At 47.0% G+C, this 15,908-nt stretch overlaps 1 protein-coding gene across 8 annotated transcripts in view; it reads right to left on the reverse strand.

The window, feature by feature from the left end:
- Positions 1-15,908, reverse strand: part of Tjp2 (tight junction protein 2) — a 112,624-nt gene that overhangs the window by 32,768 nt on the left and 63,948 nt on the right. For 4 of the 8 annotated variants that reach the window (XM_060387749.1, XM_021648957.2, XM_060387725.1 and 1 more), the window contains one exon: positions 1,510-1,563. In XM_060387749.1, the coding sequence (XP_060243732.1) occupies positions 1,510-1,554 (45 nt within the window). In that variant the 5' untranslated portion in view covers positions 1,555-1,563. Of the gene's footprint in view, positions 1-1,509; positions 1,564-5,591; positions 5,891-15,908 lie in introns of those variants that run through there. The other 4 variants (XM_060387754.1, XM_060387714.1, XM_060387736.1 and 1 more) reach the window with 3 other exon arrangements.

The following is a 15,908-nucleotide window of genomic DNA, read 5'->3' on the forward strand; positions in this document are numbered from 1 at the left end:
CAGCTCTAAGGTAGTCAGCCCACACCAAACAACACAGACATGAATAATAACCTATCACATGATTATCAGGATAGGAAAAAACTGGAAACAACATGTGTTTATTAGGCATCAATTACACGTCAGCCTCTATGGAATGAATAGACGCTGCATGTATTTTCTCATTTCATCAAAAAGGGTAAAAAATCTGGGGCCAGGCAGAGTGGCACATACCTTCAATCTCAGCACTCAGGAGACAGAGGTGGGCGGATCTCTGAGAGTTCAAGGCCAGCCTGGGCTTCAAAAGTGATTCTAGGACAGCCAGGACTCTGTTACACAGAGAAACCCTGACTCGAAAAAACAAAATGAATGAATGAATGAATAAATAAATAAATAAATGAAAGGGTAGCATCTGGAGATGACTCCCACCTCGAACCACGCGGCATGGGTGGGGTACAGTATGCCAGAGCCAGGTCTAGACACCCAGAGGCCCTGGGCGCCACTAAGATGAGCAAGTAAATAGTAGAGAGGTGGAAGAGAAAGAGAAGCAGAAATGTGTGTATACAATGAAGAAAGGAAATACTGGAGACTCGAGGGTAGTAAGCCTGGCATGAGTAGCTGGTGATGCCACCTGAGGCCATGGTATGGTGTTGGCCCATGCTTCCAGCAAAGGCCATGTCTGGTCTGTAACCCTGCAGCTGTTTGGATGTCCCTGGTCTGGGCTGCCACTAGGCCCATGCTAATTTCTGAAGGCTGTGCAGAGCTGGCCCCACCCCTTCGCTGGCTGCAGTCCAAAAACAAACAAACAAAAAGAAAACAACTTGATGGTATATTTAAAAGTCCAGCAGGAGAGGTGGAGGCAGGTGCATCTTTGGAGACTGCTGGCCAGCCAGACTAGACTCCCAATGACTCAAAAAGTAAACTAAAATATGCCTCAGGAAAAACATCCAAGGTTGACTTCTCATCTCCATGGACAGGCGGTTTCTCTCTCCTCTCCCTCTCCAGACTCTCTCCCCTTTCTCCTTACTCCTCTCTCCAAACCTCTTGATTTCTAAGCCAGTCTTTTCAAATTTACTTTGGACTTACAAATAAAAGAGGTGGTGGAGAGGGTATAGCTCAGTGGACTGAATCAAGGACCTCTTGTGCTCATAGCATGTGACAGGGTATAAATGCAGTTCTCAGAAGAGAGGGTGAGATGGAGAGTGAAGGAAGGAGGTGGGTTGTGTGTGTTAGGAAAAGTTACTTCAAAGTCCTCAAGCAGGCAGAGGTTTCTTCCATTCCCTCTTCCCTTCCACAGTCTGCTCTCTCTGAGGGGATGTGAAGGTACTAAGATTCCCCGGATATGCTGGGTAGGAAACACCTTCTCATCAAAAGCAACTCTCAGCCCACAAGTTAACTACTGCCAGTTCCAGTGATGCACTGCCCACCGCAGAGAGACTAAAAACAAAACTGTGTGGGCGAAAGTGAGTTAGATCCATGAAGTGTGACAACACCAAGCCCAAGAGGAGGAGGCACGGACCGTGCAGAACTCACCTTCTGCAGGGTCACGGTGTACTGCTCCCATATCAGCTCCTCCATGCCTGGGCCCTGTGTGGCAACAAACAGAGTCAACCCGAGTACACTCCAAACACCCCAATGCCAGAAATAAAACCGTCAACTCTGCAGGCGCCGGCATGACTCCAGCTCACACTTTTTATATGCTAAGAAAAGCAGGCATTTACTCAAAATGTTACACCACTTATATTCGTGTAAGACCTTCTAGGAAAGGAAAGTCTTGCTACTAAGATACTAAGTGAAAGACATAGTGAGAGGCCCAAAAAAGACAGTAAATGTTTTGACAACCACTCTGAAACACCACTGTTAGAAAACTTCAACAACATCTTATTTGCAGACCAGCAAGATGGCCCAGCAAGTAACAACCTAGGTTCCACATAGTGGAAAAAAGAAAACCCAACTCCTCAGAGCTGTCTTCTGACCTCCATACATGCACCACAGTGAGCATGCACTCATGATCACACACACACACCCACACACACACACACACACACTTTAAATAAAACAGAATAAAATTCTAATTGCATTTAAATATATTCTCCTGTTTCTCCCTCTCCTGTCAAAAAAATGACCTTTTGACAATTTTTCTACATCTTAAGCTACAGAAACCCTTGGCCTTGTAACCAATAGGTTGTGTCAAACTGTGGGATCTCCAAGCTTTTTCTTAGTATTAGATGGTGCAAAACAGACCCCTGGGACTTCCTCTGCTACCACGATTCTAAGAGATGTCCAGGGAGACCTTTAATACAGTGGTACTTTAAGACTAAGGATCCATTAGATGCAGGCTGTTCTTTAAGAGAACTTGAAGTGTCAAGAAATCACAAAGCTACGGACAGACCAGCCTAAGTAAGCACTGAAGTAGGAAGATACACGGAGAAAAGTACACGATATACAGGAATGGGAGATCAGAGGAGAGAGAGAAAAAGGAAAGATACTGCTACATCAGACTCCAGAGACAGCTGCCTGGTTCCTGAGTACTGTGGATATAACTAGAAATTACCACTCTTGAGAAGTCCTATCAATGGGCCTGTCTTCAGGTTTGGAAATGAGTCCATGGAAAAGTGACTGTACATCTTCCCCAAACATGACAGAGCAGCCCTGGTAATGCCACCACATAGGAAATGCAAGGCTCCTCGCCAAGGGACATGTTTAAACCAAGGCTTCACAGAATTCCCAGATATGTAAGAAACCTGAGTTCATAGTTCACATGCATTCATGCACAAATGCTTGTATGTACACGTACACACACACACACACACACACACACACACACACACACACACACAGAGTTACAAGAAACAAACCGAAGGATCAATATAAAGCATAGCTCATGTGTTGGGAAATTAGAACACCTCATTGAAGATATAGTTATCTACATTCACAGACTATCCAAAGAACCAAGCAAACACATCTGAAATGTAATTTTTAAAAATGAAAATAACCAAAGTAACGTAAGCAATGGATTGGAGTCCTGTATAATATGCAGCTGAAGACCATAATTACAGATAAACAGACACAAAGAGGTTACTGAGAATACAAGGTCTGAAAGGTGGGAGGTGTTACACGGAGGGCCGAGAGTAAGAAGCTTCGGGAGGCTAAGCCTGCACTGGTAATTACAGAGATGAACAGGCCCTGAAAAATATCCAGATATTATGGGGTTTAAGACCAGGAGAGAGACGCTCTGAGCCAAGAACGGTGATGCCCACCAAAACAGATAACCCACCCCCTCGGGAAGGACGGGTTTAGGAAACCGCAATTCTGTTTGCACAGAAGAAACATGAAGTAGCCTGTGGAGTGACTTAACTGATTCCTCAGACTGAGAGGCATTTATGACTCCTGTGCTCCTCCCTGCCTCCACCCTCACCCCCATGTGCTCAATTCTGGGACATTCCCACGGCTAATACCATCTGGCTCTAAGAGATCAGTATTCTCGAAAGATTAGAGAAACTACAATTCATATAACATCTAGGGTCAAAAGACACAAAGGTGTAGGGGGAAAGGCAGAGCCTTGGCAATCAGTGTGTATAAGCCTAGGTGGGGTGGTTGGGGGTGGCTGGGTGCTGAAGTTAAGAATGTTCATGCATCCACACAATGCAACACACAAGCATTCTCAAAGGAAGATGAAGAAATTACGGAACGACGCTCCCAAATTGTTTATTTAGCATGAGCACTGTTTTCATTTTGTTTTGGCTTGGGGCTGTCCCCTCTTAGGGAAGAGTCTCCCAGTTCTTTAACCATGCTGGGGATCAAACCCACGGTCTTGCACATATGAGGCAGGTGTTCTATCACTGAGTTCCACTTCCAGCCCAGCCTTTCTCTTTTAATAAAAGAACAGTAGGCTGGTCACAAAGGCACACGACTTTAATCACAGCACTCAGAGAAAGGCAGATCTCTGTTGAGTTTCAGCCAGGGCTATACAGTGAGAACCTGTCTCAAAAGGAGAGAAAACCAAAGGAATGAAACATACAAAGCTGAAAATGAACTGGCCTGGGAAGGAGAAGGAGGTGGAACACATGGAATTGAGTTTTAAATTTTGGTGGGGGATGGGAGAATGTGATGAACTTGTGCAATGGGTACCGATGGGGGCAAGCCTGGGGCATGGGGAAGCCCCAGGGTGTTCAAGACTCCTCAGAGCCTCTCTTTCCTTTTTCAAAGGTTAAAAACAACTTTAACTGGAAAAATGAAGGTGGCACAGAATCTTGAACAGACAATCGCAGAAGGGTCTGCAATTCTAATCTCCTCAAAAATCTGGACCAATCTATAGGCCCAGGGTACCTCTTCAACCACAGGGATAAGATTTCATCCACCAGAAAGCTGCCTCCATGAGCGTTCTGTGATGTTCTCTGGTCACTTTACTTTCCACATGAGGAACATTAATGGCAACATCCTCCATATTAGAACAGTCATTCCTAGAAGCCATGGGAAGTTAGGAGCTATGTGACCTACTGCAAATAAGAAGCTCTGTACAGGCGATTTTGAGAATGAACCCGAACTAATGCAAAGAGTTATTCAATCTGTTGTTTTTATGTATTATACACAGGATTTCTCTGTGTAGCCTAGCCAAGGCTAGGGTAGGCAACCCTAGACTCACTCTGTAGATCAGACTGGCTTCAAACTCTCAGAGATCTGCCCGCCTCTGCCTCCCCAAGTGCTGGGATTACAGGCATGTGCCACCATGCCCGACTCCTTTCACGCCTCTTACAGAGCTCATTTTCTTGGGAAAACCTTGACCAGATACTATCCTTTAAGGGTGGTAAGATAGTCTGGTTGATTAAGAGGGCTTACTGCAAAAACATGAGGACCTGAGTTCAATCCCTAGAACCTAGGTAGAAGCACCCAGCAATCGCAGAATTGGGGAGGTGAAGACAGAGGGCAATGGGACCTGATGGCTACAGGGTCTAGCAGACTCTGCAAGCCCCAGGCTCTATGAGACCGTCTCAAAAACCAGCTCCTGAGTAACAACACCAGCAACCGACCCTGGACTCCACACGCAAGCCCCTTTTACACACATGTGCACTCTGCCTCCCAACGCACACGGAAGGAAACCAAAACCAACCACAGGCAGATAACTAACACTTGACTGCCTGTAGCAGCCCTGAAAGGCTAACTTTTAGCTTCGTGTCCATGTAAGAGCAAAGATTCATCCCACAAAGCTTAAGCACACAGTCACAATCCGAGCCACACAGCAAACATCCACATTTTAGTACCCGTGTGAGAAATTTTTCCCATGATGGGGAAGCCCTGACATCCAGATATAGGCTTCTAGAGGATAAGAAGGTTAAATGTTTGATCCCATGGGAAATGGCCGTCTTGGACTGGCAAGTCCTGTGAGCGGCTATCAATTTCACCTAGGTCTGCTCAAAATAAGACAAGTATTTAAAATGCTACCATTGGCTGCAAACCACATTCTGCAATCTCACCATTTGTTACTGAAGGCCGCCAGGACACAAATAAATCCGAGGATAAAGGAGTCACTGTGCCACTGTGTGAAGGGCCCGTTCCCCTCCCCTCCGGCACAGAGGGCATGGGAAAAGAAAGGGGAGAGCTGAAGGGGGACTCACATGGTCTTTCCATCTCTCCAACTTTTTAACTGCCTGGATCCACATCTTCTGGAAGACCTGAGCAGCCTTCATGGCTCCGCGGAGTGAGGGCTGCCCACTGCCTACCTTCCAGGCTGCTCACCCATTTCTGCCACTGCACGTGGTTACGTAAGGCGGATACAATAGTGGCCCACATTCCCAGCAAATCCTGCTGTCATCTCACACTGACACATCCATACAGCAGGGGCGCCAAGGGCTTTGAAAAGCACTACTTGTGAGGCAAAGAGAAAGCAGTCTGGGCTCGCACCACTTGAGCAGCTTGCTTCTCCTTCCTCTCTCCCACACACGGGAGGACAGCACCGGGGTACACGTTTCTTCCAGCCACGTAAAATCATCATCGCTCATTAAGGGCCGCTAGCCTTCCACATCCACAAATTCTAAGAGTGTGATTTAAAAAATAGTTTTAGGGAAGAAAAAAAAATTTAGTTGCAGAAGCTAGAAAGATGGGTCAGTAGTTCAGAGACCTGAGTTTGATTTCCACAGCTCACATAAAGGGGGCTCACGACTATAATTCCATTTCAGGGAAGCCTCTGTGAGCTCCTGCACATGTGTGGCACATACCTACAGACAGACGTGCACATGAATAAAAACATAAACGACCTTTAAAAATGTAAATGTTATTTAATATCTTTTTTTACACCAAAAAAGACATTAAAAAAATCACCCGTACCTCCTGGCTCTGGGGAGGCCAGTCTGTACCCTGTGGTGAGACCCTGTCTCAGGGCAAAAAAAAAAGGCAAGATGGAACAAATTTGTCTGTAGTCAACATGTACAGGGGGCACTTCTCCCTTACGTAATATAACTGCTTAAGTACATTTCTATCATGGTAGGCGTTGTGAGGAACTTATGCGGGTTTCAGTGTGAAAGGGACTCTCGGAACCGGGGGAACAGGGAATGGCTGTAAACCAGAGCAGGGCTACGAAAAGGAGCAGGGAAGTAACTTGTCCACAAACACGCTCCATACCGGAAGTATGAAACAGCAGGAAATTAACAGGAAAACTGACCTCCTAGAAATGCTAGTGTCAACCAATCAAAAGGCAAAAAAGAAAAAAAGAGAAACCGTACATTCTTGATGATAACGGAAGCTGGTACAGGTCAGCACCACCTTGGGGACGGAGAACCTGCTGCCTCTTCCAACTTTACCGAAAACTTAGATAAAAAAATGACAAAGAACTCTGTCATTGTTTCTAGGTGTAGTTTTTGCCCAGGCTGCCTGGGCTTGCGACCCAAGGCCATGTTTTCAGAAGTGTGGTCTTGGCTAGTCCCGGAGCCTTCTGCAGCCACCACTGAGTGGCATGTCAACAGGATGAGTTGTCTGTGAACAAAGAATGTGCCCCCTGGTTTACTTGAGACTGGGACAGATCTAAATTTGGACCACATCACTGAAACAACTTGAAGTAAAGACAAGAAAGTAAGTTTGAGATTTTGGGGTTTGTCTCTTATTTGTTTTTAAAATTTATCTTATATGCGGCCTGTTTTGTCTGTATCTATATGCATGCCTGTGTACCAAATGTGTGCCGTGGGGTGGGGTGCCCACGGAGGCCAGAAGTAGGCATTAAGATCCCCTGGAACCAGAGTTACAGACCTTTGCCAGCCACTGTGCGGGTGCTGAAAACTGAGGCTAGGTCCTATGGAAGAGCAGAGGCCCCCACCTCTCCAGGCCCCAAGAAGTAAGCGTCAAAGCCGTAAATGTGAGGTACACTTCTTGTTCTGGACTGTTGGATGTGCTCTACCCACTTTCCCACCTACACCTCAGAGCGTCAGCCAATCACAAATGAGGCACGTCTCCCCGCAGCTGTGCAGAGCAGTACCAACCGCCGCAGAAACACCAGATCAACCACAGCCTAGTGCCGCTGGCACCATGGCGACATCAGAAGGACCTCTGCGGGAAGGCTGCCTCCATGCAAAGATCAGGAGCTTCAGATGTACCTGGAAGCATAGATTCCCAATGTCCACATTTACAGTCAGAGGCCTTTGCCACTCAGCAGCCGCAGGCTATGATAAACAGCTGAGTCACTGCCCTGAGGCAGTCCCAGTCAGTGGGGAGTGGGGAGTGTAAGCAAATCACTCTAACCCAGTGTAAGTGCAATGGCAGGGGAAAACACAAAGCTCATTCGTTCAGCATATACTCTCCCGGTACCACCAGAGGGCAGACCCTGCAGAAAACACCGAGGAATATGCCTCAAATGTCGTTCCCTCAGGGGAAGAAAGGCATTGAGGAAGCAATGCCACACTTTCTTACTCTCTACCAGCATCCGTATGTTGTTTTGTTTTTAAAAGATTTATTTATATACACTGTGTTCTGCCTGCATGTATGCCTGCAGCCAAAAGAGGGCACGAGAGCTCATTACAGAGAGCCACCAAGTGGTTGGTGGGAACTGAACTCAGGACCTCTAGAAGAGCAGCCAATGCTTTTTTTTTAACTTTTAAAAATTAATTTATTTTATTTTTTTCTTTATTAATTACACTTTAGTCACTTTGTATCCCCCCCCCGTGGTTCCCTCCCTCCTCTCATCCCAATCCCTCCCTTCCTCCACCCTCTGCATGTTTTTTTTTAACTTTTATTTATTTCCATGTCTATGAATGCTCTGTTTTCATAGCACACCAGAAGAGGGCACCAGATCTCATTATAGATGGTTGTGAGCCACCATGTGCTTGGTGGGAATTGAACTCAGGAGCTCTGGAAGAGCAGTCAGTGCTCTTAACCTCTGAGCCATCTCTCCAGCTCCCCTGTATGTTATTTTGAGGCAGGATCTGATTATGTATCCCAGGCTGGTCTCAAACTGTGTTCCTGCTTCTGCTTCCTTCCCACGAGCTGGGATTATACACACGGCCACCAAGTACCAGGAATGCTATGGATGTGAAAGTGGAAGAAGTAACCATAAGCAAGTTCAAAGAGCTCTCCAGGAAAAGGGACCCGCAAGCAGGTTCAAAGACTGAGGTAGGAACCATCTCCGTGACTGGCTCTGTCAGGTGGACTGATGAGCAAGTACATAAAACCAGGGAGAACTGGGGTGGAGGCAGACGTGTGCCTTCTCCCACACGTTCACAGGAGCTGAGGAAGGAGGAACTTGTCGGACAGAAAGGCATTCTCCGTGGAGGGAACAGCATGTTCTGATCCAAGATCACAAACTTGTAAGGTGTGTTCAAGATGCTGGGGAATAACACTGTTTAACAGCACATTCTCTATATGTGCATATGAAACGGCTTAGTCTACTTCTTGGGAGCCTTGCAGGCAGGGAAAGAGGCCACAAGTCTCCCTACAAACACTGAAGAAGAAGGGAGGCACCAGCATTAAGCCAAGTGCCATACTGAGGGTTTTTACACAGATTCTCAGCGAATGCCCATATTCCATGGGCTAGCTGTACCTGCCGCCCTCCTACAGCTAGGAAAGCCGACGCCAGAGACTTTCCCTGGCTCACCACTATCAAAGATGAACCTGAGTCTGACTACAGGAGGTGGCGTGAGCATTCCACACACCAAGCCTTTAATGAATATGAGAGCGGCTATAAAGAAGGAAACGAGGAGGGGGTGATGTACTGGGGAGAATGAAGAGAGTGGAGGAGGGTGGACCAGGCGTGCTAGCCAGGCCTGTAATCCTGGGAGGAAGGCAGATCAGTAGAACCAACAATTCAAGGACAGGCTCGGCTACATCCTCAGATCCTGCCTCAAAATAAAAGGGAAAGGGAGAGGAGCACAAACTGAATCATCAGGGTCCTCAACAAGACCAACACTGGAGTGGAAACCAAATGACACCGCCCATTAAAGCGGTCATAGCTTTGTATACAGCATTTTTATCGGTGTCAGCCGGACCATTAGGAAACCAACTGCAATCCTCAGGAGGGCTTGTTAACCAACAGCCTTCCTCTAGCTGGGACGTCTGTGAGTTCGTTCCTATAACCCAGGAAATCAGCCTTAATTAAGAAGCACTGTCAAAGCTCCGCTCCGCTCACACGCAGAGCATCACAGCTCACCAACCGTAATCCCAGGACTCAGGGGGTTGAGCCAGGAAGAGCTCAGAGGGTCCTGGGTAAGCCTGGGCTGGAATGGGAGACCATATCTGAAAAATAAAACCCCTGTTGAAAAGATGCAATTCTGAAAGGCTTGTCAAATAAATCAATTTGTACCCCCCCCCAGCCTGCCAAGATAGAAAACTACTTCAGCTATTTTTCCATTCTATAATAAATGGTGGGTTGTTTTTGTTGTTGTTGTTGTTGTTGTTGTTGTTTTCCTTTTGGAAGAAGGTAACAAACCAGTTCTCTTCAGTAAGGAAAAACACATGCACTCTAGAGCACACTTGTTTTGTATTTTCTTAGTCATCGGGTCACATGAAGCAAGGCTTGCCCCATCGGCCACCTCCCACTGTTTCTCTGGGCCTGAGGTGAGCGAGCTGCTGCCATGGCTGAAGCCAGGCACTGTCTCTTCCCTCCCTTCTTCCTCTGATCATTTTCCTTCACCCGTCTCTGGAAGCTATCTCAGCTCTTGGACTGCTCCCATATGCTCAATCTGCATGATAATTTTCTTGGCCACAATCCTGCCCTAAATGTGGCTTGTTTACAACAGTGTCAACAGCACACTGGGTGACACTGTAGCCTCTTCTGATTTCTCCGTGGTACCCTTTATGGGTTGGTTCCTTTCTGAATGGAACCAACTCAGTGCCCACTCCCTTGATGTCCACAACAACACCCTTCCTGTAGAACTGCATGTGTGGCCAAAGGACCAACTCCCCGTTTTCTAAAAGCAACAGAGAATATGTAAAGCTACATACGGAAGGTGGCAGCGGGGGCACTGAGGCAGCAGGCCGCTTGAGGCACAGTCTTCAAACAAGACAGCAAGACCTATTTCTTTCTTTCTTTCTTTAAGATTTATTTATTATTTATGCAGCACTCTGCCCACATCTAAGCATGCCAGAAGAGGGCACCAGACCTCATTACAGATGGTTGTGAGCCACTGTGTGGTTGCTGGGAATTGAACTCAGGACCTTTGGAGGAACAGCCAGTGCTCTTAACCTCTGAGCCATCTCTCCAGCCCCGACCTATTTCTTCTAACAATGTTGGAGAAGGGTTTCTGACAGGTACCTAACATAAATGATGGGCATTTCTGACCAATTATGAAGCTTTTGTTTTTTAACCTAATCTTACTGTATTTCCTCCGGTAAACACTATGGGGTATGTTTAAATAATAACGAGTTTGGACAAGATGACAGAAGGTGTGAGGACACACTGGGGACACAGTCACTACCTTTTAAAGTAACCACGATTTTTAAAAAAGGTCAGGAGCGAACCAGGCATGGTAGCACAAGTGTTTAATCTTATCACACAGGAAGCAGAGGCAGGCAGATCTCTCACTTCAAGACTACCCTGTTCTACAGAGTGAGTTTTGGGACAGCCTGGGCTACACAGAGAAACCCTGTCTCAGAAAGCCTAAAAATCAAACAAACAAACAAACAAAAAAAAAAGCTTTTCTTTAGGAGTTCATCAGGTAAGAGTAGTTGTTTCAGCCAGACATGGTAGTACATGCCTTTAATCCCAGAAGAGGCAGGCGGATCTCTGTGAGTTCTGGATCAGCCTGGCCTACAGGACAGCCAGGGCTCTATTACACAAAGAAACACTGTCAAGAAGGAAAAGAAAAAAAAGGAGGGAGGGAGGGAGGGAGGGAGGGAGGGAGGGAGGGAGGGAGGGAGGGAGGGAGGGAGGACGGACTTGTTTCTTCAAAGGAGCCAAGTCAGGTTATCAGAATCCTCTGGTGGGGTTAAGCCTCAGCTACAGGAGACCTAATGCCCTCTTTCGGTCACTGAGTGCACATACATAGACACATACATATAAATAAATAAATAAAATTTTTATTTATTGAAAACAAAAAGAAAAGAAAAAAAAACAACTAGCTTAGCTTCCCAACTCGGAGAGAGCTCAGGCTTGCAATCTCAGTACTTGGAAAGCAAGACCAGGAGTCTAAGACCAGGAGGTTGTGTGTTGACTTTGAGACTCTGTCTCAACAAAGCAAAAACAAACAAAAAAATGCAACCCCCCTCCCCGACTTCCAGACAAGACTTCTCAGAACACCTGTAAAGTGAGTGTAGGCATCACACACACCCAGCTCCAGAACACCCCCCTGCTCACTCCTGACTCGGTGTCCTGGAATACGCACGCAGTGGGGTGTTTGCCTTAGTTTTCAGATGGGCCTCAAGATCCTGAACCCTGCAGAACTGTGAGGACTGAAGGATATGGCACTTGCACACAGTGTGCTCAATGCCCACCGAAGAGGGAGTGGCCTCCTCAACTACCCCGTCACAACACTGCACAGCTGTGAGTGCCAACTACACCAAGGCAGCACACACACACACACGTGCACAGAAATGATGTCCCTAAAGGCATTTTATCTATGAACAAACCAGTGGAAACTGCCCAAATGTGCAAACTGATGGCCAGGCACGCAAGTAATCTAATCCTCTGCCACACTACCTGAGCATAAGAAGGAAGGACAAAGCTACACAGGCTGCAACACAGATGCACTTTCAAGCAAAACCTATTGCAAAAAGGATGAGCCACCTGATTCCATTTGCATAAGAAGCCAAAAATGAGAAGTGAGTAGTTGCCGACAGCCTGATTACTAATGGGCCTTCTGTGTGTATAATGATGGCTGCACAATTGTGAACGGAGAAGCTATTAGCTGGACACCTCTGATTATATGGTACATGAATTATTACACCTCAATAAAAATGTGCTCTAACAAACAGCACATCACAAGGTATTTGCTCTACACAACTGTAATTCTAGCACTTGGGGAGCAGAGGCAAGAGATCAGGAGTTCAAGGTCCGCCTCTGCCACACAGCAAATGAGGCCAGTCTTCATTACATGAGGCTACGTCTCCCAGACTGTACAATCCGGAAGCAGATTCTCACGTCTATGCCCCACCATGTGCCATCAGCCATTATTTACCCTTTCTTTGCCTGGGCACGCATCACGCAACTCGCCCCTCTAGGGCTGGTAGGAGACGGTAATCAAACAGCACATACACTGGATTCAGGATATCAAACGGGTTGTTCAAAAAGGAGACTGAAGTCAGGAACTCAAGCTAGCAGTCAGCGCAGTCAGTAAAGTGCTTCCATGTACGCCGGAGGACCTGAGTTTCATCCTTAGAACTCAGGAAGCAAGGTAGAGAGCCCCTTACGAACCATGGCCACTGCTGTCCTCTGGCGTCCACACGCACACTCCTCCCCCAAACATCCACACGATGTTTGGAAAAGGAACTTGGTGGCAGTCATATAAGTAAAAGGTGTCAAGAGACTGAACCCACGTCAGTGTGGTCACACAGCCTGTCTCTTTCCCACTACATGCCCACCATGGAAAGTAACTGGACTTCGGACCCAGGGGTCCCATGATTGTCCATAGTGAGGCCCCCAAATTGGGGACTGATGACAATTGGAATCCAAACCTACAAACACCCCATTTTAATAACACACACACACACACACACACACACACACACACACGCAGATAATTACCTTTAAGACCTCTATGTTCACAGTTCCCCTACACTAAGCTGCAAGGCACAATTTAAACAGAGCACCCTTATTTGTAATTACAAAGAAGCCATTAATAAGCCCAAAAGGAAGGTGCTAATTTGGCAACAGAGACACAGCCCTGTCTACTGTGTGATTGCAATCTGACTCAGAACCACTTATCATTAAGTTCCAGCTTCACTTTAAAAACAGCAAACACACATAAACCACCACCCCATAATAGATACTAAGATAAAGAAAATTATAAACCGCTTTGTGGAAAGGCAGGTTCAAAACCCACCCATTAGAGCTGCTGGCTAAGTGCTGCTTAGCAGGGCGGGCCCCGAGTGACACACACACAAGGTAAACTGATCCTCCCAGACCTGTGGCACCATCAGAGGATGGCTCACACAGGAAAGAGACACCCTGGTTAGGGCTGCAGAGCCGGTGCCTGCAGCACACAGACCTTTCCTACTGGAGAAGGCACCCGGGAATGCTGAGAACAGACGGTGGACAGCAGCACCAAGAGCTGGAGGCTGCCAGAAGTGCCCTGGGCTGATGGAGGTCTTCTCCAGCCCCTGCATAGCATGTTAACACTGGAGACCTCGGTGCTTAACAGGAATTTCCTGCCTTGTGAATGTTCCATAGTTGTGCTGCCCGACATGGACATTCCTAACCTCATGGGGCCGTGTGATCAGAGAACTGAATGTCTAATTTCATTTAATTTTAATTAGTTAAAAATTTTAAAGGGCCAGTGTTAACCATACTAATGACTTAAGTGGTTTCCTTTTTCTTTTTCTTTTTTTTCCTCCCCTGGCAGCCTTGGCTGTCTTAGACTCACTTTGTAGACCAGGATGGCCTCAAACTCAGAGATCTGCCTGCCTCTGCCTCCCTGAGTGCTGGGATCAGAGGCGTGCGCCACCACCATGTGGCCTTAACTGATTATTAATGCTTTACTGTTATAATATATACTACAGGGGCTGGAGAGATGGCTCAGCACTTACCGTTCTACCAGAAGACTCAGGTTCGTTTCCCAGCAGCTCACAACTATCTATAACTCCAGTTCCAGGGTGCATGACACCCTCTTCTGACCTCCCGAGGCGTCAGGCACACACAAAGTACACACAAGCCAAATACTCATGCCATGTAAAACAAATCTTTACAAAAAACATATACTAGAGTGAACATCTCACTCCACCCCCGTTTAGCGAGGTGTGGATTGAAAGGCACAGACCTCTCTAACCTCGTGTGAATGGCTGCCCAGCATTGTCCTGAAGCCTCAGTGGGGTGGGGCCTCCTCCACAGACAGCCCCAGAGTGAGAGGCGCTGAAGGCGCTGGGGCTGAACATCAGGCGGTATTCCTCATGACCGTGGCTTCAGAAAACAGGAGACAATGTTTAAACCAAAAAAACTCCAGGAGCTTTAAATGGCCTCATTCCTAGACTGCATGTTCCGGCATCTTGCAGGAGGCTGTCAAGATGGCTCAGTGGGTTAGAACACTTGCTGCCACTTGGTGCCTCCAGGTCCAGGGGAACACTGGTGCCCTCTTTTGACCTCCAGCACGGGGGACACACGTGGCACACATAGGTAACACGGATGAAACAGTCAGACACATAAAATAAACCTAGCATCTTGTACGGCGTTACCACAGAAGCAGAGTTGCTGGCATTCTCTGCACTGGTTTCTCTGATTTAGATTACTATGAGACGTTTTGCAGACATTTCTTTCAATTCCAAGTTACATTTTATTAAACTCCTCTCGAACAGTCCACCAATGGCTGGCAACAAAAAAAATCAGAGACGGAATAAGCACATCACCTTAGGGCCTAAGAAGACACCCACCAACCTCTCCTTCTTGTGGAATTCGCATTTACACCTGGCAAAGGCCACTGCCTGGTAACTGACATTAAAATCCACTAGGGGGCACAGTAATACTGAAACTATAAGAACCAACTGGTTCTTAACCAAATACAGTATTTCAAAACTAATTGAGAAGAAATTTTGAAATGGGCTTTTAATGGGTATACTAAAAGCTCTCACAAGAACCAAGGTCATATTCACAAATAGCAAAGGAAAAAAGGAAAGAGACGTTACAATTAACAGTCAACAGTCCATGCGTATCAACACAAAATGTGCCCCAGGATAACAAGCTATGACAGGACAGCCAGGAGTGAGTGGTCAGAATCTTTAACTCCTCTACCAGGAAAGAATGAAACCCAGCAACCACCCTACCCTGCGGCCGCTTGGCCTCAGCTCCAGCCAGGCCCCACACTTTTATCACTGCGGATTCTCACACCCATCCCTTGGCAATGAAACTTGTCACTAGGAAGAAAGACTCGGGCCAGGAATAACCAACAAGATGGGATACTTGGAGCAGCTCCTGAGCAGCCCTGACCGGAGGAGTGGGAACCTCATGACGGGGTGATGTAACCCATTCCCACGGGGGCGTAGATGCAAATCTCATCTGCCCTGTTTGCAGTGGGGCCTTGAAGGGGCCAGTACGGTCTGCAGATGCCCCAAGACAAGCTACCAAGCCACACTGCATTAAGCACCTTCTCTCCCCGCTGCAGCAGCAACAGACATGTGTTGCAGAGCTGAAGAAGGCTCAGCGGAATACAAGCACCAGATGGCAGAGCAGAAGTGAGACATCCAGCTGCCGAAGGAGTAAGTACAATCTGCACAATCTGCGGTGTCAACTCCAACCTCCTTCCAGGCTGTCATCAAGCACTCCCAGGGGCAGAGTGGCTGCCCAGCCTCTACGGTCAACGCTATGATTG

The sequence above is a fragment of the Meriones unguiculatus genome, chromosome 1 (assembly GCF_030254825.1).
Source record: "Meriones unguiculatus strain TT.TT164.6M chromosome 1, Bangor_MerUng_6.1, whole genome shotgun sequence".
Classification (NCBI taxonomy): Eukaryota; Metazoa; Chordata; class Mammalia; order Rodentia; family Muridae; genus Meriones; species Meriones unguiculatus.